This window comes from Prionailurus viverrinus, chromosome C1 (assembly GCF_022837055.1).
Source record: "Prionailurus viverrinus isolate Anna chromosome C1, UM_Priviv_1.0, whole genome shotgun sequence".
NCBI classification, from domain to species: domain Eukaryota; kingdom Metazoa; phylum Chordata; class Mammalia; order Carnivora; family Felidae; genus Prionailurus; species Prionailurus viverrinus.
This window is the reverse complement of record NC_062568.1, coordinates 134,003,312-134,029,828: the sequence shown is the minus strand read 5'-3', so window position 1 is coordinate 134,029,828 and position 26,517 is coordinate 134,003,312. Positions and strand designations below refer to the sequence as shown.

Here is a 26,517-nt window from a genome sequence, read left to right as displayed (position 1 = left end):
CATGTTGCTGTCCAGTTCTCCCAGCACCATTTGTTAAAGAGGCTGTCTTTTTTCCATTGGATGTTCTTTCCTGCTTTGTCAAAGATGAGTTGGCCATATGTTTGTGGGTCTAGTTCTGGGGTTTCTATTCTATTCCATTGGTCTATGTGTCTGTTTTGGTGCCAATACCATGCTGTCTTGATGATGACAGCTTTGTAGTAGAGGCTAAAGTCTGGGATTGTGATGCCTCCTGCTTTGGTCTTCTTCTTCAAAATTCCTTTGGCTATTCGGGGCCTTTTGTGGTTCCATATGAATTTTAGGATTGCTTGTTCTAGTTTCGAGAAGAATGCTGGTGCAATTTTGATTGGGATTGCATTGAATGTGTAGATAGCTTTGGGTAGTATTGACATTTTGACAATATTTATTTTTCCAATCCATGAGCAGGGAATGTCTTTCCATTTCTTTAAATCTTCTTCAATTTCCTTCATAAGCTTTCTATAATTTTCAGCATACAGATCCTTTACATCTTTGGTTAGATTTATTCCTAGGTATTTTATGCTTCTTGGTGCAATTGTGAATGGGATCAGTTTCTTTATTTGTCTTTCTGTTGCTTCATTGTTAGTGTATAAGAATGCAACTGATTTCTGTACATTGATTTTGTATCCTGCAACTTTGCTGAATTCCTGTATCAGTTCGAGCAGACTTTTGGTGGAGTCTATCGGATTTTCCATGTATAATATCATGTCATCTGCAAAAAGCGAAAGCTTGACTTCATCTTTGCCAATTTTGATGCCTTTGATTTCCTTTTGTTGTCTGATTGCTGATGCTAGAAGTTCCAGCACTATGTTAAACAGCAGCGGTGAGAGTGGGCATCCTTGTCGTGTTCCTGATCTCAGGGAAAAAGCTCTCAGTTTTTCCCCGTTGAGGATGATGTTAGCTGTGGGCTTTTCATAAATGGCTTTTATGATCTTTAAGTATGTTCCTTCTATCCCGACTTTCTCAAGGGTTTTTATTAAGAAAGGGTGCTGGATTTTGTCGAAGGCCTTTTCTGCATCGATTGACAGGATCATATGGTTCTTCTCTTTTTTTTTGTTAATGTGATGTATCACGTTGATTGATTTGCGAATGTTGAACCAGCCCTGCATCCCAGGAATGAATCCCACTTGATCATGGTGAATAATTCTTTTTATATGCCGTTGAATTCGTTTGCTAGTACCTTATTGAGAATTTTTGCATCCATATTCATCAGGGATATTGGCCTGTAGTTCTCTTTTTTTACTGGGTCTCTGTCTGGTTTAGGAATCAAAGTAATACTGGCTTCATAGAATGAGTCTGGAAGTTTTCCTTCCCTTTCTATTTCTTGGAATAGCTTGAGAAGGATAGGTATTATCTCTGCTTTAAACGTCTGGTAGAACTCCCCTGGGAAGCCATCTGGTCCTGGACTCTTATTTGTTGGGAGATTTTTGATAACCGATTCAATTTCTTCGCTGGTTATGGGTCTGTTCAAGCTTTCTATTTCCTCCTGATTGAGTTTTGGAAGAGTGTGGTTGTTCAGGAATTTGTCCATTTCTTCCAGGTTGTCCAGTTTGTTGGCATATAATTTTTCATAGTATTCCCTGATAATTGTTTGTATCTCTGAGGGATTGGTTGTAATAATTCCATTTTCATTCATGATTTTATCTATTTGGGTCATCTCCCTTTTCTTTTTGAGAAGCCTGGCTAGAGGTTTGTCAATTTTGTTTATTTTTTCAAAAAACCAACTCTTGGTTTCGTTGATCTGCTCTACAGTTTTTTTAGTTTCTATATTGTTTATTTCTGCCCTGATCTTTATTATTTCTCTTCTTCTGCTGGGCTTAGGCTGCCTTTGCTGTTCTGCTTCTAGTTCCTTTAGGTGTGCTGTTAGATTTTGTATTTGGGATTTTTCTTGTTTCTTGAGATAGGCCTGGATTGCAATGTATTTTCCTCTCAGGACTGCCTTTGCTGCGTCTCAAAGCGTTTGGATTGTTGTATTTTCATTTTCATTTGTTTCCATATATTTTTTAATTTCTTCTCTAATTGCCTGGTTGACCCACTCATTCGTTAGTAGGGTGTTCTTTAACCTCCATGCTTTTGGAGGTTTTCCAGACTTTTTTCTGTGGTTGATTTCAAGCTTCATAGCATTGTGGTCTGAAAGTAAGCATGGTATAATTTCAATTCTTGTAAACTTATGAAGGGCTGTTTTGTGACCCAGTATATGATCTATCTTGGAGAATGTTCCATGTGCACTCGAGAAGAAAGTATATTCTGTTGCTTTGGGATGCAGAGTTCTAAATATATCTGTCAAGTCCATCTGATCCAATGTCTCATTCAGGGCCCTTGTTTCTTTATTGACCGTGTGTCTAGATGATCTATCCATTTCTGTAAGTGGTGTATTAAAGTCCCCTGCAATTACCACATTCTTATCAATAAGGTTGCTTATGTTTATGAGTAATTGTTTTATATATTTGGGGGCTCCGGTATTCGGTGCATAGACATTTATAATTGTTAGCTCTTCCTGATGGATAGACCCTGTAACTATTATATAATGTCCTTCTTCATCTCTTGTTACAGCCTTTAATTTAAAGTCTAGTTTGTCTGATATAAGTATGGCTACTCCAGCTTTCTTTTGGCTTCCAGTCGCATGATAAATAGTTCTCCATCCCCTCACTCTCAATCTAAAGGTGTCCTCAGGTCTAAAATGAGTCTCTTGTAGACAGCAAATAGATGGGTCTTGTTTTTTTATCCATTCTGATACCCTATGTCTTTTGGTTGGCGCATTTAATTTACATTCAGTGTGATTATAGAAAGATACGGGTTTAGAGTCATTGTGATGTCTGTATGTTTTATGCTTGTAGTGATGTCTCTGGGACTTTGTCTCACAGGGTCCCCCTTAGGATCTCTTGTAGGGCTGGTTTAGTGGTGACAAATTCCTTCAGTTTTTGTTTGTTTGGGAAGACCTTTATCTCTCCTTCTATTCTAAATGACAGACTTGCTGGATAAAGGATTCTCGGCTGCATATTTTTTCTGTCTAGCACCCTGAAAATCTCGTGCCAATTCTTTCTGGCCTGCCAAGTTTCAAAAGAGAGATCAGTCACGAGTCTTATAGGTCTCCCTTTATATGTGAGGGCACGTTTACCCCTTGCTGCTTTCAGAATTTTCTCTTTATCCTTGTATTTTGCCAGTTTCACTATGATATGTCGTGCAGAAGATCGATTCAAGTTACGTCTGAAGGGAGTTCTCTGTGCCTCTTGGATTTCAATGCCTTTTTCCTTCCCCAGTTCAGGGAAGTTCTCAGCTATGATTTCTTCAAGTACCCCTTCAGCACCTTTCCCTCTCTCTTCCTCCTCCGGGATACCAATTATGCGTATATTATTTCTTTTTAGTGTATCACTTAATTCTCTAATTTTCCCCTCATACTCCTGGATTTTTTTATCTCTCTTTTTCTCAGCTTCCTCTTTTTCCATAACTTTATCTTCTAGTTCACCTATTCTCTCCTCTGCCTCTTCAAGCCGAGCTGTGGTGGTTTCCATTTTGTTATGCATTTCGTTTAAAGCGTTTTTCAGCTTCTCATGACTGTTCCTTAGTCCCTTGATCTCTGTAGCAAGAGATTCTCTGCTGTCCTGTATACTGTTTTCAAGCCCAGCGATTAATTTTATGACTATTATTCTAAATTCACCTTCTGTTATATTATTTAAATCCTTTTTGATCAGCTCATTAGCTGTTGTTATTTCCTGGAGATTCTTCTGAGGGGAGTTCTTCCGCTTGGTCATTTTGGATAGTCCCTGGAGTGGTGCGGACCTGCAGGGCACTTCCCCTGTGCTGTAGTGTGTAACTGGAGTTGGTGGGCGGGGCCGCAGTCAGACCTGATGTCTGTCCCCAGCCCACCGCTGGGGCCACGGTCAGACTGGTGTGTGCCTTCTCTTCCCCTCTCCTAGGGGCGGGATTCACTGTGGGGTGGTGTGGCTCGTCTGGGCTACTTGCACCCTGCCAGGCTTGTGATGCTGGGGATCTGGCGTATTAGCTGGGGTGGGTAGGCAAGGTGCTCGGGGGTAGGAGGGGCAGGCTTAGATCGCTTCTCCTTAGGTGATCCACTTCAGGAGGGGCCCTGTGGCAGCGGGAGGGAGTCAGATCCGCTGCCGGAGGTTTGGCTCCGCCGAAGTGCAGAGTTGGGTGTTTGCGCGGAGCGAGCAAGTTCCCCGGCAGGAACAGGTTCTCTTTGGGATTTCGGCTGGGGGATGGGCGGGGGAGATGGCGCTGGCGAGCGCCTTTGTTCCCCACCAAACTGAGCTCTGTTGTCAGGGGGCTCAGCAGCTCTCCCTCCCTTTGTCCTCCAGCCTTCCCGCTTTCCGAGCAGAGCTGTTAACTTATGACCTCCCAGACGCTAAGTCGCGCTTGTTGTGGGAACACAGTCCGTCAGGCCCCTCCGCTTTTGCAAGCCAGACTCGGTGGCTGTGCTTGGCCGGCGAGCCGCCCCTCCGCCCCGGCTCCCTCCCGCCAGTCCGTGGAGCGCGCACCGCCTCGCCGCCCTTCCTACCCTCTTCCGTGGGCCTCTCGTCTGCGTTTGGCTCCGGCGACTCCGTTCTGCTAATCCTCTGGCGGTTTTCTGGGTTATTTAGGCAGATGTAGATGGAATCTAAGTGATCAGCAGGACGTGCGGTGAGCCCAGCGTCCTCCTAAGCCGCCATCTTGCCGCCGACCTCTGCTTTTTTTTAAAAACATATACACACATATTGTTTTCAAGAATTCTCAAAATTTATAAGCTGCAGTCATTGACTTTTAAATGAAAAAAGTGAGTAAATATTGACAGTAAACAAAAATGAGAGGTCAACCAAACCCTCCGCTGCTTCTACCTATTATCACATTTATAGACAAACTAGAAAGCTTATCCTTAGCAAAGAACAAATTGACTCAAAAGAAATGTTCACTGAGTATATATTCCCTATTAATTCATGGACTGATTTTCAGGTTCGATCTGGGGCCAATGTTTTAATTTGTGGTCCAAATGGCTGTGGGAAGAGCTCACTTTTCCGTGTTCTTGGCGAAGTAAGTACAAATTGGCCTCAAGATATTGTAGTCTTGTTTTGCTATACAATCTACTACATGGTGAAATTTATAATTGCTCCTCTCCCCCTTCCTTTTCCCTTTATAGTTATGGCCTCTTTTTGGAGGACGTCTAACTAAACCTGAGAGAGGAAAGTTATTCTATGTTCCTCAGGTAAGACCTTGTTTATTCTGTAATCTTTGATTTAAAGATCTTTTCATTTATTTTTAAAGAATTCACTTATAATGATTTTTCTCTGCCACTATCAGAGACCTTATATGACCCTTGGAACACTTCGAGACCAAGTGATATATCCGGATGGAAGAGAAGATCAGAAAAGGAAGGGGATATCTGACCTAGTAAGGAAATGCTTATGGACTAGACCTACTGGAATTCCTCCATATCAGATTCTTTATCTTAATCAGTTAAGCATTTTAACTGCCAGGTAGTTTATCCTAGCCTGAAAAGCCTTCTAAAACCTTGTCATTAATGATAACTTTCCAAGTTGAGGTAAGATGTTAACTACTTTGCTTAAATATGGTTTGGTGAATTTAACCTTGTCTTTAAACTATTACTTTTTTTTTTTCATTGCCCTTGTCTTTTAATTATATGCAATAGTGTTATTCTCTTTAAGCTACCACATATGTCAAAGTTAGCATAGATAGGAAGTAAAGGATTTAGGGCTATCTTTGTGCCACATTCTTTTGTGAAATGTGCCCCTTTAAGTAATATTGGCAGTAGAATTACAGCAATTCTAGTTTAAAAAATAAAGCAAGCTAGAGAATGTTGGTTTACATTAAATGTGATTTAATCTTTAATCATTTTGCTGAAAGGTACTAAAGGAATACTTAGATAATGTCCAGTTGGGTCATATCCTTGAACGTGAAGGAGGCTGGGACAGTGTTCAGGATTGGATGGATGTCCTCAGTGGTGGAGAGAAACAAAGAATGGCGGTAAGTTATTCTTGGACTACATTGCATGACAGGGCAACTGATTGCTTAGGGTCACTCTTACAGTCCAATATTTTGATTAATCAAGGTGCACAGTTTTATCTTAATCTTTTATTTAGCAAGTATTGTTGAATGGATTAGTTTAAATGATAATAGAAATGCTTGAAAATATATAACTTGCATGTACATTTAGAAGTCTGAAAAATCCATAAAGTTTCTAATTATATTACTATTAAATCATTGGGGATTAATTAAAGTTGGGGAAACTTTCCATCACATTGATCCTGGGTTATATGGTAGTCTGAGATGTCTTATATCTTTTTCCTGTTGACCTCTCACTGAAGCCGTTCTTTCTGAAATATCAGAAGGTAGTAGAAATCATCCACTCTAACTTTGTTCCCACTTTATTCTGTTCCTGCCCTTCCCTCTACCATTATATGTGTCCTGGTTTCAGGGCTCAGTATCTGCTACCCAAAATTATTTAGATTTCTTACATTTTCCTAATATGAAGAAGGGTTTGCAAGGAACTGTTTTAATTTTGTGATTGTCTAAACTTATTCCTGATCAAACTTGACTACAGGACACTGCATATTAAGAGTGATACCTTGAGTACTCTGTTAAGAGGGATAACTTTTAAAGAGTCATTTTCTAACCCTGCATACCATAGTTTGCGCAGATCCAGAGGAATTTTTTTTCCAGTGTGTTAACCTTGTGGAAATTAGAACTGTGGCTAAGGAAAAACAGTAAAAGAAATGGCTTATTGCTGAATTGCTTACTCATTATCTTTAGATTCTATTCTCCCTTTTCTGTTGCCTCCTATTCCCTGATACTGCGTATTATTTTTCCCAAAACATACCCATTCTATATGAACTTAATAGTGATTTGTCTGGCTAGTGCTATAGCATAAGATTAATTGATAGAGTGAAGAATGAGTCATAAACAAAAGAAAAGAGATGTCAGCCACACTCAAAATGGAAATTGGGTGGTAGGAGTGAGAATTTGAAGTGATTGGGGTTTCTGGAATCAATTTAGTAGATGACTATAGAAATAACTGCAAGTCAGTAGAGCAAATTTAAATTCTTGTTACCATGACTTCAAAGAAGATGGAGGGATAAGTCAAGATTCACAAATGGACACAGTATAAATCCAGAGAAAGAAAAATAAATGTGCTGAACTAAGAACTCTATGTGTAGGGTACAGAAGGGATAGTTCTTCTTTGAAGATAAGAAGTTCAAGGTCTGGAGGAGTAAGAGAATATGTTAGGGAGAGGACAAGGGCCAAAGAAGGAGCCCTGTAAAACCAGATGAGCCACTCTGGAGCGCCTGGGTGGCTCAGTCGGCTAAGCGTCGCACTTCGCCTCAGGTCATGATCTCACAGTCTGTGAGTTCGAGCCCTGCGTCGGGCTCTGTGCTGACAGTTCAGAACCTGGAGCCTGTTTCAGATTCTGTGTCTCCCTCTCTCTCTGACCCTCCCCCATTCATGCTCTGTCTCTCTGTCTCTCTGTCTCAAAAATAAATAAATATTAGAAAAAAAAATTAAAAAATAAAATAAAACCAGATGAGCCACTCTAGAGTTGGTTGGGAAATGGAGGAGCTTACTCATGACAGGGCTGCACGACCAAGCCATTGGCAGGTGTGTTCTGTGTAGACCAGTGTTTGCAGAACTGACTGTGAAATTTAAAACCGAGCATATTGCTTTGCTACCTTCAAAAGGTTTGTGGGGAGAGAGAGAAGGCTAATGCAACAGATGTTGATGTTGGTGAAGTTGGGCGAAGAGTTTTTGTGTGGTCACTTTACTGTTCCTACAGTTCTGGGTAGGCTTGAAAATTCTCAAAGTAAACAATTGAGGGAAGAGAGGACATAATTTTTATAAGTTATAAAAATTATAATTTTTTAGGAGTAATAAGCTTGAAATGTCTAACCACCCCAAACAGTGAATCTGTAAGAGTGATTGTTGGTATAAACAGATGAACCAAAAGAACTTTTGGGTAAGGAAAGTCACATTTAAATTTGAGGGAATGGAATAATACCTTTGAATAAAGGGAGGTCTGGTGAACACATTTCTAAAAGTTCCTTGAAAAATGTCAGTATAAATGTAGGGAAATGAGATTATTATTCCATGATCTTAGTGAAAAAAACCTTAATTATGGTATAATTTTCACAGAGTTCACTATTAGCTGGGAATCTACTCTGTGCAGGCACTGAGATAGGTGCCTGCCCTTGATAATTCAGTGAGGAGATACAGATATTCTCAGCTATCTCACACACAAGGCAGTCTTCAGTTACAGCTGTAAGGAAGGTGCACTGGGATAACACGAGGGAAGGATTGGTTTTGCATGGCAAACTCTATCTAACTCTCCTGACAACCCTGTCAGTTAAGGTACAGACAAGGGAAAGCCTTGCAGGCTACTGAGTGGCAGAACGGAGATTCAAGCGCAGGTGGGTCTGACACCAGAATTCTTGATCTTTTTTTTTTTTAAGTTTATTCATTTATTTTTGAGAGAGAGAGTGGGAGAGGGGCAGAGAAAGAATCCCAAGCAGGCTCCACACTGTCCTCGTGGAGCCCAATATGGGGCTGAAACCTATGAACTGTGAGATCATGACCTGAGCTGAAGTCAGATGCTTAACTGACTGAGCCTCCCAGGCGCCCCCAGAATTCTTGCTCTTGACCAATATGTGATACAGCCTCCAGTGTCCAGGTGGACTGTCTGTCCAGTTCCCTTCTCTCACTGTCTGTCACAGTCTCAAGTAACATCTTCCTTACCTGCCCTGCACTTGTTTGGGCCCAGCCATTACCAGCCAGGGTTGCTCTACCCAGTATCGTAAGTTGCAATATCTTACTTCTCTGATTGATAGTTATCTTTCCTACTCCTCTATTCTTGTTCTTCCTGTTTAGTAAAGTTTTTTTTTTAATTATGAAAAAGTATGTATGATAGAAAAGTTGGAATATTTTTAGAAGTATAAAGAAGGGCCAAAACCCCCCTTACCAGAGATACCATTGTCATAAAATTTTTAGTGTTTTTTAAATCCATTTTTGCAATTCTTTTTCTTTTACCTAATTGGCAACTGTCTCCTTGCTTCAGACACCCTGATATTTTGAATATTGACCCCTCCCTTTTCTTATGATTGATAAGTCTCCTTCTGACTCTGCCTCCTTTCTGTCCAGTACAAACTTAATAATCCAGGTCCTGGCACATAGAACGTACTCAGGTAATATTTCTTAAAGGAATGAACAAATGATCCCTTCCCTTTAACTTCCTTTCCCACTTTCTGTTTCCTCTTATTACCTCAGCCTCAGCCCAAGAGCAGTTGTTTGCGTTGGCGTTTGTGTACATAGGCTCCTGAGCACAGCTGAAAGATCAGAGTGACGGGGGTTGGTACCGCCACGCTTTCATGGCTTCCAGTCTTCCAGGGGCTCACAGCATGGTCGGGCGATCATTTACTTACTTTTGCCCCTCTCTCTTATTTTCCATGAGTATCATTTATAAACTACCAATCTCAGGCTTTCTACCCCATTGCCTACTCCATGTCTCTCTGCAGAACAGCTCAACTTCTCCTCAGAGGAGAAAGAGAAGCTGTTATGTCAGTGAGATGACAGCTCATTTTTATTGAGTGCTTAATAGATGATAGCGGTAGGCTAAGCCCTCTCCATTCAATTCTCACAAGTCCCCTGGGGCAGGAACTGCGGAGCACCCCGTGTTTGAAGGAAGGTGAGCTATAGCACAGTGAAGTGTGCTGCCACACAAGGCTGGGGGTGAAGGTGACCACTGAGGCGTAGGCGGTGGCATGTCCAGCTCAGGTGGCAGGGGTCATGGACTTATTCACGTCACGATCTCGTACTGTGGGATCAAGTACTGATGGCGGAGTGGGAGAGAGACATGTGAGAAAATCACTACACGATGTGCTGGGTGTGGTGAGGTAGGTATGCAGAGACTTCCATGGGGACACAGAGGAGGGGCATTTGTGGAATGCCTTTAGATAACCAATCCTCTTCATTGAGCTTGCACTAGGCTGCCCTGACCTCCCTCATTCTGTCTGGAGGCTATGTCATCCTTCCTCTTGAGAAAAGCTCAGTGTCTCCATGTTTTTGGACCCTCTCTCCTCTGACTTTATCATATTCTTTCCTTCGGTTATGCACATGTGCAGACACACACCCTGTATTCAATCTCTTCTGGTCCTTCTCTTTCAGAAAGACATTCCAGGTCTCCCTGATCTAAAAGGCAAACTCAGCCTTAACCTCTGTCGTCTGTACCTTTCATTCTCTGCACAGCTGAACTTCTTCATAGTCTATACTTAATGCTTCCCCTTCCTCACCTCATCAACTAGATACAAACCCCAAGAGAGCTGCTTATGTTCTGGCCATTAATTTATCAAATATTTAAATGTTTCCTTCATGCAAATATCGAGTGTACAGTAGTGATTAAAATAATCTCTGCTTATGCAAATATATTAGCCTAGAGGAGTAGACAAAGAAGACAACACACAGTTCAAAACCTATGAAGCACTGCAGAGATGTTAAGGAGTGACCCGCTTAGATTGTGGGACAGGCGTCAGGGTAGGTTTGAGGAGGTGGTCTAAACAGAAATTTCAAAGATGCGAGAAGCAGAGTGCGGTGCGGTGTTTGACACATAAGAAAAATGACATGTGCTAAGCCTCTCTGGCCTTAGACACCTTGTGTCCTGGTCATACCTTGGCCAGAATGTGGAGGTTAGAAAGTAAGTAGGAATCCGATTATGCAGGGTCTGTGGGCCATGCTAAGGAGTTTGGGTTTTGTTCTTAGTGAAGTGAGAAGTTGTTGAAGGGGTTTAAGCAGAAGAGTGAAATTCTTGGATTTACATTTCTGAAGAATCCTTCTAGTTACAGGGAAAATGGATTGGAGAGGAGTGAAAGAGGAACTAGGCCATTTGTGGTCCTCTAGGCAGGAGAGGATTGTATTCTGGGCTGAGGGCATGATTTTGGAGATGCAGCAAAGTGAGTGGACTACAAAAGACTGAAGGACTTACTCGAATGGACTAAAAAAAATGAGGGGTAGGAATGTGGAAGGAAGGAGAAGAAGGGAAAGATCAAGGAGGACTCATGGCCTTCTAGGTTGAGCAGCTGTTTGATAGTGTGATTTGCTGAAATGTTTAAGATGGGGGTGGAGTACATGAATGGATTTTAAGGGGAAAATCAGATAACTAAGTAGAAATATCAAAGAGAGATATTTATATATCAGTCTCGTAATTAGAAGAGAAGGATGGGCAAGAGATACATATTGAGAGTTTACAAATGTAAATAATACTTGAGATAATGAGATTCAATGAGGTCACTCAGACAATGTAGGAAAAAGAGGAGAGGACTTAGGAATTGGCCCTGAGGAACCCCAACACTTAGTGGTCCAGCAGAAAAGAAAATGCTGGAAAAGAAACTGAGGAAGCAGCCTAAGAAGTGAGAAGAAACGTTAAGACTATGGTTTCACTGTTACTTTCTCAAGAAGGAGGAAGTGGTCATCTGAGTTGCATGTAGCAGAGAAGATAAATTGGGTAAGGATGGAAAAGTGTCCATTGGTCTTGCAACATGGCGATCGTTGTTGGGGGCTGATGACCAGTTGGAATATCTGTTAGACAAAGGATCAGGGTAAATAATTCCCAGAAAATAAAATACGTATGGAAAATAAATGAGCAAATGTTCAGCATTTTTGCCAATCAAAGAAATGGAAGCTGTAATGATCTTGATGTTAATTTTTACTTACAAAATTTGCAGAGCCTTTAAAAAATGAGCACACCCAGTACTGACCTCAGGGATATAAAACGGGGGCACTCAAAAATAATTGATGGAAATAGTAATTGGCGGCTTAATATCAATTGCCATGACTAAGGTAACAGAATATTTAGAAGTAAACACATATTTGCACTTGAGCCATCTAGAGTCTGAATTCCAAGATTTGGTTACAATATATACCCCCTAATCTTGTTTAGAGAACTTTCTCTGATAGTTTAAAACTCAACTTCATTTCACATCACAGCTTAAATGTTTTGATGAACTCTTAACAGTATTTCCCATGTGTTACATTTTCCCCTTTGTTTGGGAAGACAGTAAAAACAGGTTTTTTGATATTGTTTCTGTTTTGGGAAAACATTTTTTGAGTTAAAATAATTTTTGTACTTCTTTTACAAGACTAAGTGTAAATCTAGTTGAGCTTACTAGTTTTTGCATGTTGTGATTACACAAAATATTTCTTTCTGTGCTTCAGATGGCAAGGTTATTTTATCATAAACCCCAGTTTGCCATTTTGGACGAATGCACAAGTGCTGTGAGTGTGGATGTGGAAGGCTACATTTACAGTCATTGTCGAAAGGTAAGCACTTGAGGTTCTCAGTTTTAGGGTTTGTGTCATTCTTCTCTGTGTACTCTGTGTCCAGCGAAATATCTGTCCAAAGAGAAGATTTCAAGTTATTAAGTAACGAAATTACTATCAAAGAAGGATGTATCCCCTGTAATAAAGATTTCAAATGATAATTAGTAGATATGAATAAAAGAAAAAGAATTGTAAATGATTTCTGTATATAATTCTTTAGCCGTATCTTAGATTTGAAACAAATAGTATATTTAAACTTACTTCCAACTTTCTTACCAAAGTTTCTTTTGGTAGCCTTTTCTTTTTTTTTTTTTTTTTTTTTTTGTTTTGTTTTTAACGTTTATTTATTTTTGAGACAGAGAGAGACAGAGCATGAACGGGGGAGGGGCAGAGAGAGAGGGAGACACAGAATCGGAAACAGGCTCCAGGCTCTGAGCTGTCAGCACAGAGCCCGACGCGGGGCTCGAACTCACGGACCGTGAGATCATGACCTGAGCCGAAGTCGGACGCCCAACCGACCAAGCCACCCAGGCGCCCCTTTTGGTAGCCTTTTCTTTAAGTAACTATTGAGTGGTTACTAGCAGTATATCCTAACCATTCGCAGCATTGTGTAAGTAAACGAAGTACAGGAGTCTTTTAACAACTTGTAGCTGTTCTTTGGGGGTTTATAGTACATATAAAAGGTCATATCGCATATTTACAGTGTGAATTCCTACCCATCAGTGTTGGTACTAGCAGCAGCAGCAGCAGCATCTCCCGGGAACTTGTTAGGATGCAGACTCTCTGGCCCTACCAAGTCAGAGTCCACATTTTAACAAAATTCTCAAATGCACATTAAGGTTTGAGAAGCATTGGCATGATGACAAAGGAATGCATGTGCTACATTCATCTTTGTAGGAAGATTTTCATTACTGATTTTATTTCTGTAATGGTTTGTTTTCTATTCTTGAATCCGTTTCAGTCATTTATAATTTCTCTATGTATTTGTTCATATAAACTTTCAGATTTATAGGTATTGGAGGTATTTATAGGTATAGTCCATTTGATCAATGATTTAGAGGCTGGTAGTTTCGACCATGCGACTTCCCCTTACATCTAGTTGTAGGCTGTAAGTCCCCACATAAGATGTGATTCTCCTATAAAGCATAGATTCCATTTAAAAGAAAAAAATTCTTATGGGACTCCCAGTTGATAATTTAACTTATACTACTATAACAGCAATTGAATACGTATAAGTATGAAATCAAGTATGAGCCCCTTGAACTTGGAGCTGATTTACAGCCACAAAACTAGTAAATTCATAAATTAAGTACACACAAAACAGAGTTTCAATTTGGTAACATTAAAGAGACCTCTAAATACTGTTTTGCTGAAACCAAACCACTGGTTTAGGATTTAATTATGGAAAGATACAGTCTGAGGTCCAGATCTTATATTTTGAATTTTGTTTATGTATCTTCAGCAATTCTAACAAAAAGAATGCTTTCATTAAGTTGAGATCTGATCCAATTATTGTGGAATCATAAGAATAAATAATTTCTGAAGTGAGCTCTCAAAGATTAAATAAATGTTGTACCACTGAAATGTATTTTATTAGTAACTTATTTTGTCATGCAGTTTCTGACCAATTTGAGAACCTTTCCACGTGACATCCAAAGTCACGGCACATTAAAAGTTTTAAGTGCTGTCACTTTAAGTAATCACTTGGTACCAGCAGAAGTATAAATCCAGACTTGGGCACTTAAATCTCATGTCGAAATGATCTGGAATGTACTTAGGCTAATTTTTAAAAAATTATCAAAATGAAAATAAAATTAGAACTCATGATGGAATTTTCTGGATATTCTGGCATTTATCTCTGTCAGCTTTGAGAGATCCATTTTAGGAAACCATGATCTAGAGCAGAGTTTCTCAGTCACCACTCTTCTGACATTTTGGGCTGGATAATCCTTAGTTGTGGGGGGCTCTCCTTTGCGTTATAGGATATTTGGCAGCATCTCTGACCTCCATTCATTAGATGCCAGTAGCTCTCTCAGTTGTGACAGTCAAGAATGTCTCCACGACATTGCCAAGTGTCCTCTAAGGGATAAAAATCCTCCCGTCCCCAGTTGAGAACTACTGATCCAAAGCATCTGTAGTTATATTGGTTAGTGTTTTGTTTTTAATCTTTATTACAGTCTAAATCTTTATATACATTTTAAAAACCAATAAGCTTTTTGGGGCGCCTGGGTGGCTCAGTTGGTTAAGCATCTGACTCTTGATTTTAGCTCAGGTCATGATCCCAGGGTCGTGGGATTGAGCCTCCCCCCGCCCCACTCCCGTGTTGGTCTCCGAGCTGGATGTGGAGCCTGCTTAAGATATTCTCTCTCTCTTGCTCTCGTTCTCTCTCTCTCTCTCCCTCACTCCCTCTCTCCTTCCCTCCCTCTCTCCCTCCCCTTCTACCTCTCCCCCACTCATGCTCACGCTTGCTCTGTTCTCTTGCTCCTTCTCTCTCAAAAAAAATTAAAAACAAAATAAAAAAATGAAAACCAATAACCTTTTAAAACCACAAGATTTTTCATTATTTTGCAGCAAGCTCAACTGGGTAGCCAAACCTTGCCTGAACTAACAAAAGATATTTAAACTCTTAGACGTCTCAATGTCAGTGTTCTTACATCCTGCCACAGAAACATTCATGGTGTTTAATTACAGAATTCTTTCCCAGAACCCTCCAGTGATGATACTACTACTTTTCCAAAATCTGAATTCCAAGACCTATTCCAAAACAGAGGTTCCAATAAAGGATTATGATCCTGTATTTGAAAAACAGATGTACTGTAGACAACACTATATTATATAGATTTAATTTTCCTGATTTTGACCTTTTGCCATTTTTACTGTTCTTGTACCCTTTTCATATATTTTTCGCAGTAAAATAGGAAATGTGTTGGGATGTATATTTTCTGCTCCATACAAAATAGTATACTTAATGCTAGTACCTGTTGTTTTTTTATTTTTAAAGACTTTATTGATATTTGTTTGTTTTTGTTATGTGGTCAATGGTCAGTACTTTGCGTTACCTTGAACATCGGCGTCCATTGTAATTTTTTCTCTTTCACATTGATTTTTAACTATAGCTTCTGAACACAGTCATTTTAATAGCTTAAAAATATATACTACTTTAATTTGTGATTCTGTGTTATTGATGTAAACCTAAATCATTTTCTTTCTATTAGGTCGGCATCACCCTCTTTACTGTGTCACATAGAAAGTCTCTTTGGAAACACCATGAGGTTTGTATTTCTTAACATTGAATGGTATAGGGGAATTTTATCTTATTTAAATATGTGCATTCAGGTGGTTATATGCTTTTAGATTTCTTGGTGTATGTTCCCTTTTAAATACATACCTTGAAGTACAAAAGGTGATTCTATTTCAGGTATATAAAATAAAATCGGTTTTTCTTAAATATTATTGTAGTTGTCAGTTTTGAAAGTTCTAATACATATAAACAAGCCTTCGTTGTATTTGAGAGATACTAGAAAACCACTTGTGGTTCTCTGTTTTTATAAATGACTGTTGCATAATAACTGACTAAAATTTACACACCCTTATCACAGCTATTGCTAAGTAAAGTTTTTCTCACTACCCAGTATTGGCAGGAGGGGAAAGAGTCTCGAGGATTAGATGGCAGAAGGTTTAGGGACATTTTTAGTGAGATCATGGCTACAAAGGGGAAACTGAATAATGTCGGCTATGTTTACCATTGCACTGTAACAAAATAGAATCATTAAGTAGTCGCTATAATTTACACAGAGATTGCGTGAGGTTTGCACTGGTACAATACCCTATTTATTCTGGTGCTTAAGCAGAGCCATTCTCGGTGTGGCAGTTCTTTTCAGCTCTTGATGTAAGGTGATCACACCCCAAACTAAACCCTGTTGATTCATTTTCCCTCCCTCCCTACTTTCTTTTTCTCTTTTTCCTTCTTTTTTTCCTAAATGATACGTTTTAGGTAGAAGAACGGGTTTGAGAAAAATTAGAACAATGGTATAGGGTATCTTGTGCCTTAAAATACATACCTCATGGAGCAGCGTTTTCACCAAGTACTGGGCTACATAAATGTCCTTGAGGGATACAGAGTACTGTCTTTACCCCCAAGAACCTTATGGTTTATGTGATTGTGTACAAATGATCAAATGAAGAGCATGGGATTTAAAGTCAGAAAACCTGGGTTTAAGCACCACTGTTTCTGGCATCAGTTGCTTCCGTCATTAATAAAGTTTCTTATCCTTGCCTTCCTGTCTCCTAGATTACCATGAGGATCAGAGAGACAGCCTCTATGAAAGTGTTTTGTGAAAAATAATGGAATTCTGTATAGCTGCTTGACTTTTAAAGATTCTTTTTATGATCTTATGACATAATTTGACCATTTTTTCATGAATGAAGTGAGAAAGTGAATAACAAAGCAGTTTAAAAAATGTCCAGGCCTTTGTGTTTTCTCAGGGGTTCGTAAACATTACAGCCAGAGGGCTGTGAGAGGACTTGGGCTTGATTTCCCCTCTTTTTCTGGTGGTGCACACAAGCAAAACATCAAGAAGTGATTATGTGAAGGAGGGGTGACACGTTACGATGTCAGAGGCCACAATAGCTAAGAAATAACAACATAGAAGACGGAAAAACAAGTCCTTTCTGTAAATAAAAAGCCACTAAATAAAACAGAAGCCTTTGTAACTGCCGTCCTAAGTGTCTTCAGTGGATAGGGTATATAGGAACTCTGTATAGCTCTTTTCCTCCTCTGCTAAGACCAAGAACTAACAAAAGCCTTAAGTTAGAGGTCCCACACTGATCCAGGAAACCAGATAAAGGAAGTATTCAAGACTGCCCTGTTGATCAGTGTGTTTTTACACAACCAAGATCAGATCCTTGTTTTTGTGGAGTTACAGAAGCATTCTGATTTGTAGGAGGCTTATACATTTGGTTCCTTCAAGATAATAAGGAATTCTGGTATTTTAGTTCTCATAAAGGAAAGTACTATATCCACTCCAAGCAGAATTATATTGTTGCTATTTTTAAAAAAGATAAGACGTCTTCATTTAGTCTTATTACCTTTCTGTGTATAAAACTTTTGACGGTTTTAGTAAAGCTTAAAGTAATTCCCAATCGTACTCTTGCATAATAACCTCTACATAAATTGCTGACAAAAAGGAAATTCTCTTAGTCATTGATTTTTCTCCCCTGCTTCTTTCCTACAGTACTACCTGCATATGGATGGGAGAGGCAATTATGAATTCAAACAGATAACAGAAGATACAGTTGAGTTTGGCTCTTAGAATCCAGAGAGCTGTACTGCTTCAATGAATTCATTACAGAACACACTTAGAAATATACAGTACATTGTAAAATAAAGTTGAGCTTGTTTGTTTTTAAACAAAGCAACAAATTAGCTATGAAATGATTGAGAACAAGTTGTTACAATTAATATTATATAGGAGATTGCTAATTGTGTATATGTTGGTTTAATTATTAATATGTACTAAGAATGTCCTTATTCTTGTGGTTAAAAACCTGCCTAAATTAAATTGGGCTTAAATCAGTGTAACCTGATTCATCCTGGGATGTAAACCATTTGAAGTCAGCTAATTTGACTTTGATGGCTCTATCTTTTCCTTCAGTGAAGAACCCTATTAAAAACTGGGGTCATCATTTATCCTGTTCTAACAAGATAGTTTTGAGTTTCATTTTCTTGTGCTCCATGATAGTGGGAAACAAATCAGTGTATTATCAAAATGTACAACATCAATGCATAATAGCATTTATTACACGGTGGCAGATTTCTTTAGCTGCCACCACTACACTCATTCCTTGTATATGTGTCTTGGGGTACATTTGACTCCAGGAAAGCCATTTGAATTTTCTTTGGCTAAATCATAAATGTGCCCCTCTCAATCTGCAGTATTGAGTTGTTTTGAGGGTTCTTTGTGGTGATACAACAAAAATTTATGTGCAGTCTTGCTTACAAGGGGTGGTTACTATGTTTCACACCTGATCTTCCCAATGTTTGGGATATTAAAACACAAAGTCCTTATATATCAAGCTCAAGGTCTTTAAGAGTGTTAGATTTTTAAAAAGAATCGGATGGATTTGTGTATGGTAGAAACCCATTCATTAGAAGTATGGTGGTTACACGGCATTAAACTCCGGATGAGCCATAGGAATGCACTACAGGAAGTAATGCACTGAGTATGCAATGTTATCACTGTCTTTGACCGTGATTTTATGTTGGAGAAATATGTTATAAATGATTATGCACATGGGTGAATTATGTTTCTTAGGCACTGGTTTATCTCTGTGAATCTTGAATAGCTTTTTTATATTTGGGTTATTATGTTGAACTATCCTAAGAGAAATTGATTTCAGCTCACCAAACCACATTAACGACTTGTATTATTTGCACAGGGAAAACTGAAACTGAATATTATCAATAAGCTAGATATGAAATCAGTTTTATCAAACTAGGGTTTAGAAAGGGGCGTTTTATATTCTTATTTCTGTATAACCGATTTTGGTTTTTTGCAGAATTAACTATGAGAATCACCGGCTACCAAAGTAAAACTTGATGTACTGATTCCATAATACATAACGTTCAGTTTTTACCACTCTCTTTGGCAAACTTGTATACTTACTTATTTTCTGTTCAGTAAAAAGAATCAGATATCCTGTACAACCTTTGCTTGTTCTTTTTATTCTCCTATCTAAAAACTGGGTAGTTCGTACATAGTTCATATAATCTTGACTTGAAAAACACAAAAATAAATTGACATTCAGAAATCTCTTTTAGCACCCAATGTCTCTTTTAAAAAGTTTTGTTAAATTTGATTTTAACAGAATGAATTTCTCTTTTAGAAAAACCACCATAACACCTTCAGTGTATCAGGGCACCTGGCTGGCTCAGTTAGTAGAGCATGTGACTCTTGATCCTCGGGGTCGTGAGTTTGAACCCCACGTTGGATGTAGAGATTACTTAAAAAAAAAAAAAAAGTTAAACTACAAACTTTAGTGTACCTCAAAAATGCTGCCACATAACCAGGAGACCTTAAAAGATACCAGTCCTGGGAAAGATTTTAAGTTACGGAGGAAATTTTAGATTTTCAGATTTCAAGATTACCCTAAACCTACTAATAGCTGCCTCCTAATCCCTTCTGTAATGGATGTTTACCATCAAAAAACCATTGTTTTTTTTTTTTAAATTTTGTCTTCCTTTTAAAATTTAACAAACATTTTAAAGCGCCTCACCATTTGAGGCATGGAGGAATATCCTTCTCCTGGAGAATCACCATTACATTAACGTAATGATGGTTCTGAGAAGATCTACAATAAAGAAACCAAACATTCCTAAAACATGATTGAACAGGGAACATCTTTTTCATCATAGTTCCTCGTAACATCGACTATAGGCTGCACTGGGAAATAGCAGTTTAATCTGAAAAATAAGCCAAAGGATAAGTTTTATCCAGGAGCAACATACTATTGCGTACCAAGCGTATCACTCTGTTCTAACACCAAGCTTCTAGTTTTCATACAACAGAAAATAGGGATGTAAACAACTAAGGTTGTTTGCTATGCATTAATGGAATAAACATGTATCTAGGGTTTGCCTCTGCAGGGCAGGAAAAACGTTACCTTCCCCTTCTTTGGGTTTTTGGCCGGGCCTGAGAATTAAGTTGACACAAGACGGACGAACAGGAAAGAAACATTTATTTAATACAAGTTTTCGGTGGTACAGAAGCCCTCATAAGGAGATGACCCAAAGACGTGGCATAACCTAAAGGCTTTGATACTGGGTTGAACAAAGAAGGGCAGCTGTGGAAAAGCAGATAAGTTATGTGAGGAAGCCAAGAAAAAAGGTTTTGTATAGAATTCTCTCAGTCTCAACATCCTGCCCTTGAATGAGGATGGTACTTTCCTTCTGGTTGAGGGAGGACATCTTCAGAATGGGGAGGACAAATATTAGCTTGTTTTCAGAAAGAAAAAGGGCAGAGTCAAAGTGCCCTTCTTGTACCTGTTTTTTTTTTCTGTGTCTTTAGATCGGAACTGTCGTTATGCCGAAGTAAGCATGTCTTGGAGCGGCATATTTTGCCACCCTTCACCTTTTTCCTCCTCTCCTAATGATTAGCATTTGACTTAAAACTGTAGTGATACTATAGGTTGTATCATTTCCTTATGTAATTTTCACACTTTTAAAATTGGTGTTTAAAAGTGTAGTTTGCCTAAGGGTGGAGTGAATTGTCTTCTGTCAGATGGACTTGAGCATTGTTAGTTGTAGGAAACTTTACATTTTTACCTACACCAGTCATTTTTCCTTTGCAAGTCATTGAAATCTTCTGACCTATAAACATGCATGTCACTTGGAAAAAATCTACCAAAAATTACTGAAAAACAGTCCCCTCCTCACCCCTAGAGGCAACCATTTTTAATTGTTTTGTGGTAATTCTTATTTTTAAAATAATATGCTCTACAACTACTTCTAGATTTGTCAATTTTAAAACACTTCCTATTGCCCACTTTGTCACTGGCCCTGAACTCAGGACTGACCTCCTGAACTCAAACTCCTAGAAGCTTCTGCCTCAGTCATACTTTTTGAAAACTAACTTAAATGCTGGAACAGAAAAAAGAAAAATCTGAAGAAGACACTTTAGCAGATGAATCAAAAAATGCTTCAGCCTCATTATAATGGTAAAATCCCCTGAATGTTCATCCCAAACCCTACTAACAGGAGCCTGTCTTCTCTTGTTCAGGGGGTCACTGCTTTGGAAATTACACCCTGTGATCTCATTGTTTGTGCACATGAGGACCTTGTGAGGCAACTCCCATCTGGTGCAGTCTGTCTATAGGTCACCAAGAAGCGGACCAACTTTGGTCCCGTAACAGATTTGGTGACCCAGATGACACTCTCGTCCTTCTGAGGTTCTATATTTCAGTTCCCTGGTTTCCCACGGGCAGAGCAGTGGGTACTGCCCAGGCTATTGGGGCCAAGTGAGGATTCCTTGGGGGGACTCTCCCTTGTTGGTGCCTGTGTTACCCTACAGCATAGAGACGAGGCTGGACCCAAAAGTCAAAGCCACCTGCAAGGTTTTAACAGGTGTTACAGGTCTAGCTGAAGGGAGGTACCTTATAAAGAGGGAGGCTACGCTTACATAAAGTTCCCGCTCCAATCCAATCCGCTAATAAGAGAAAAAAAAGCCACCTCATCCTGATTGGTTGGAAGGGCCATGTCCCTACTGGTCGATATTGGCAGGCAATTCAGGTTGGCACTTTTGGGAGCGAGAGTCTTCTGTGTTAAGCCAGACTTGTATATGGGGACATGTCGTGGTCACAGTCTCCTTCTGCTCTGTAACAGAAGCAGTTTAACAATAACAGCCCCAGGTGCATAAGGTTTTTCACTTGGAGCCTGTTCCATAGTCCCTAACTGTCTCAACCTGTGTTGCTGGAGCAGCCTCACTGCCCCATTGGGAGACCCAGCAGCTACACTGAGCCTTCTGTTCAGAAGATCCTTCCACGGAGGTAAGTGGTGCTGATCCCACAGCACAGCTAGAAGAGTTACTCTTCGAGTTGTCTCACAAAATGTGGGTAATCGGCAAAAAAAAAAAAAAAAAACAACTTGTTAGTCAAGCCTACTTTGTTCAAGTCAAGCTGGGGGATTGAATGCTCCTTTAAATCCAGCCTAATCATCCCTGGGTTGGAGGATTGCAGCAGCCGGCTGTTTAGAGACTCGGAAGCACCGGCCCAGCAAAGCGGGAACAATCTATTGAGGGCTCATTTAGGGCCTGGATACCTGGTTGGTCTATTTGTCTCAGATACCTGACATTGTTGTGTTGTTTAAAAACCCATCAGTCTTCCCAGAGAGGCTGTGAGATTGTGTAAAAATGCATACAAATTGGGACCCTGAGGCCCAAGGTAGTCAAGTGGTCCTTAATACCCGTTTCTTCCTTTTTTTTAATATATTTTTTTAATTAAAAAAATTTTTTTAAATTAATGTTTATTTTTGAGAGAGAGACACACAGAGAGTGTGAGTGGAGGAGGGGTTAGAGAGAGAGACAGAATCTGAAGCAGGCTCTAGGCTCTGAGGTGTCAGCACAGAGTCCGACGCGGGGCTTGAACCGACAAACTGTGAGATCGTGACCTGAGCTGAGGTCAGACACTTAACCGACTGAGCCACCCAGGCACCCCTAAATGTTTATTTTTGAGAGAGAGACAGAGTGCGGCGAGCAGGGGAGGGACAAAGAGAGGGAGACAGAATCCTAAGCAGGCTTCAGGCTCCAAGCTGTCAGTCCAGAGCCCGTCTTGTGGCTTGAACTCAAGGACCATGAGACCGTGACCTGAGCTGAAGTTGGCCGCTTAACCGACCGAACCACCCAGGTGCCCCTTAATACCTATTGCATATCTCACAGTGCTCCAGATAATCTGCAGAAAACTTCAAAAATTGGCCATAGGTCCCAACACTAACTCCACTCAGTGGACAGAGACAGCTTTTAGGGTATTCAATAACTGATATGTGACAGAGGGTGAAGAAGAAGACAAGAAAATGAAGACAGACTGCCGTTGTGGCAGTGGCTCCAGTCTGCATGAGGTAACTCAGGGGAAGAAAGGAAGGCCCCATGGGTGAGTGTCCCTAGTCCCAATCGTGGGACCAAGATACCAAAGACAAGATAGGGTTACAGTCAGTGTGCCTATTGTAAGCACGAGGAGCGCTGGGAATGGGATTGCCCATACTGCCCCGGGGAAGGAGAGGGGATGGGCAAAACCAAATCATTCCAGGTGCCCCTCATAGAAAATCAGATCCTCATCTCCCACGAGGAGCACCTGTGGCCCTAGTAGAAGAGCCAGTTGGCTTTTTCCTTGATACTGGGGCTGCCTTCTCTCTGCGGATCACCCAGGACGATAGCCTTTCCAGTAAAAATATAAAAAGAGTCTCGGGAAAAAGAGACCAAAAGATTTCTGGAGCTTTTGACCTATGAAACAGGGCCCAAATTACTAAAGCACCCCTGTTCAAACCTGGCCCGCGGCTTCCATAGACTTACTTGTCATCAAGGATAAGTACAAATCTTAATAAGGTTTTTGTGTCTAAGTGTGCTATGTTTGACCTCCGGATGGCTGTTAAAAGTAACTTGTAAAAGAACTCCATTTGATTTAAAGGCAAGTGCTTGTAAGAATTGAGCATTGTTGGGGTGCCTGGGTGGCTCAGTCGTTTAAGTGACCTGCTCTCTATTTTGGTTCAGGTCATGATCTCACGGTTTGTGAGATCGAGCCTTGTGTTGGGCTCTGTGCTGGCAGCGAGGAGCCTGCTTGGGATTCTCTCCCTCTCGCCTGATTGTTCTTCTCTCTCAAAAATAAACAAATAAACTTAAAAAAATTGGGCACTCTAGAACTCCAAAATATAAACTAATGCAAATGCTTTTCAAGTTCACATGATCTGTGATAATCTCTTGTAAATTAAAATCCAAGTTTGTTGAGCATCAGCATATCTTTTGGAGTTATCAACATCAAACTTATTACAGTAATCAACTTTTATTCTACCTGAATTTATGGTGCATCTGTAGCACTTGGTCAATAAAAATGGCTTCAAGTGATGGTTGATTTTTGTCTGCGAAATCGTTAAGAACAAGTAGGTTGAATAGATAAAAAGGCCTGTAGGTAAACTTGTGAGTGGCTTCCAAAATCTGTGGTAACCAAAACTTTAAATCTTTGCTCGATTAGATGATAAACTGGGTTGAACTCACTGGATATATAAGTTGGATAAAATATGGAAACGTTGATCACTAAAAATAAGCTTATTCACTTTTGTCCTATTACAGAGAAACTAACAATAACTTGGGTCTGTTAGTAATCATATTTTATGCTTTATGAAAAATGGTATTGTGAAAAGTAATGTTTTTAGGAATGATGAAATATATCCAGAAATTTGCTGACCTAAATGGTTCTGGTGTAACAGCTCACAATTTCTTTACTACTTAGTTTTTACTAGAAATTAGAGTCTCTAAGCATTTAGAATTCTAATAATTGTAACTAAGACTACTGGAAATAATATGGGAAATAACTCTGTATGCCAGGAAAGTAAGATATGTGTTTTTGGTAAGAAAGGTATGAGGAATGGAAATACATCTTTGTTGAGGAGAAAGAAAGTAACTTGTCCTAAAATGACACTGGTTGTATAGGAGAGGGAAAATTCAGAATAAAATCTGAAGTTAAAAAGAAAATTGTAGAAAGCCTGCGAAAAAGAAATCTCTGGAAAGGAGTTTTATGTGTGATCAGGACTGAGATGGGAATGAATGAGTTTTATTTATTTATTTATTTATGTATTTATTTATTTATTTATTTATAACTCTACCATTTAATCACTTATTTATTCAGTCACTACCATTGAAGACTCTGTGGGCCGGTTACTGAGCATTCCTGGATTTATTCAATATTTATTCATTCAATATACATTATTTTAGTGCTTACCACATGCTCTTTACTATTCCAGACTCCTTACTGTATTCTCTCCCTAGGACTATAATCTTGGGAGGTTCTGAAGATGGTCAGCCATGGGAAACTGTGCATGGCCATGGAGTCCAAATTGAACTTTTTAAAAAATATAATTTATTCAAATTAGTTTCCATACAACACCCGCTGCTCATCCCAACTGCCCTCCTCAATGCCCATCACCCACTTTCCCCTCTCCCCCACCCCCACCAACCCTCAGTTTGTTCTCAGCATCCAAGAGTCTCTTAAGGTTTGCCTCCCTCCCTCTCTATAACTTTTTTTCCCCCTTCTCTTCCCCCACGGTCTTCTGTTAAGTTTCTCAAGATCGACATATGAGTGAAAACATAGGGTATCTGTCTTTCTCTGACTGACTTATTTCACTTAGCATAATACCCTCCAGTTCCATCCACATTGCTGCAAATGGCCAGATTTCATTCTTTCTCATTGCCAAGTAGTATTCCATTGTGTATATAAATCATATCTTTTTTATCCATTAGTCAGTTGATGGACGTTTAGGCTCTTTCCAAACTTTGGCTATTATTGAGAGTGCTGCTATAAACATTGGGGTACACGTACCCCTATGCATCAGCACTCCTGTATCCCTTGGGTAAATTCCTAGCAGTGCTATCTCTGGGTCATAGGGTAGTTCTATTTTTAATTTTTTGAGGAACCTCCACACTGTTTTCCGGAGTGGCTGCACCAGTTTGCATTCCCACCAACAGTGCAAGAGGGTTCCCGTTTCTCCACATCCTCACCAGCATCTATAGTTTCCTGATTTGTTCATTTTAGTCACTCGGACTGGCGTGAGGTGGTATCTCAGTATGGTTTTGATTTGTATTTCCCTGATGATGAGTGACGTTGAGCATCTTTTCATGTGTCTGTTAGCCATCTGGATGTCTTCTTTGGAAAAGTATGTATTCATGTCTTCTGCCCATTTCTTCACTGGATTATTTGTTTTTCAGATGTGGAGTTTGGTGAGCTCTTTATAGATTTTGGATACTAGCCCTTTGTCCGATATGTCATTTGCAAATATCTTTTCCCATGAAATGAGTGAGTTTTAAAAGTACACTGGTATAGGGGCACCTGGCCTAGCTCAGTCAGAGGAGAGTGTGACTCTTGATCTTGACTTGGGGTCATGGGTTTGAGCCCCACATTGGGCGTAGAGATTACTAAAAAAATAGAATAAACTTAAAAATATATACTGGCATAGGTTGGAATTTGATTTACTCTTGATAAAAAATTGTAAACAAAGTTTTTTCTTGGGGCGCCTGGGTGGCTCAGTTGGTTGAGCATCTGACTCTTGATTTCAGGTCAGGTCATGATCATGGGATTGAGGCCTGCATTGGACTCTGCACTGAGCGTGGAACTTGCTTAAGATTCTCTCTTTCCCTTTGCCCCTCTCCCTTCTCGTGTTCTCTCTCTGTCTCTCTCAAATCAATCAATCAATAAATAAGTAAAGATTTTTCTTTATCTACCCAGGAAAAACAGTTTCTATGCTTTGTTTTTATCAGGTCTTTGATTATTTAAGAAAACAGAATCCTCTTAATAACCTCCTGTTGAATCTCTTATTACCAACTTGAGCAAAAGTTTCATAATGATCTGTGATCCCACTTAGACATGGGCTTTAAAACCTTCCAATATTTTTTTTCACAAACTTCCCCAAATTCAAAATCTAAATGAAGTCTTTGA

At 39.6% G+C, this 26,517-nt stretch overlaps 1 protein-coding gene across 4 annotated transcripts in view; it reads left to right on the top strand.

Annotated features, from left to right (window-relative positions):
• ABCD3 (ATP binding cassette subfamily D member 3) overlaps positions 1-19,027 on the top strand; it is an 82,375-nt gene extending 63,348 nt beyond the window's left edge. For all 4 annotated transcript variants that reach the window (XM_047870649.1, XM_047870650.1, XM_047870651.1 and 1 more), the window contains 7 exons: positions 4,963-5,040; positions 5,147-5,212; positions 5,308-5,397; positions 5,872-5,991; positions 12,220-12,324; positions 15,540-15,596; positions 17,559-19,027. In XM_047870649.1, coding sequence (XP_047726605.1) covers positions 4,963-5,040; positions 5,147-5,212; positions 5,308-5,397; positions 5,872-5,991; positions 12,220-12,324; positions 15,540-15,596; positions 17,559-17,636 — 594 coding nt within the window. In that variant the 3' untranslated portion in view covers positions 17,637-19,027. The remainder of the gene's footprint in view (positions 1-4,962; positions 5,041-5,146; positions 5,213-5,307; positions 5,398-5,871; positions 5,992-12,219; positions 12,325-15,539; positions 15,597-17,558) is intronic.
• Positions 19,028-26,517: the final 7,490 nt, after the last annotated feature.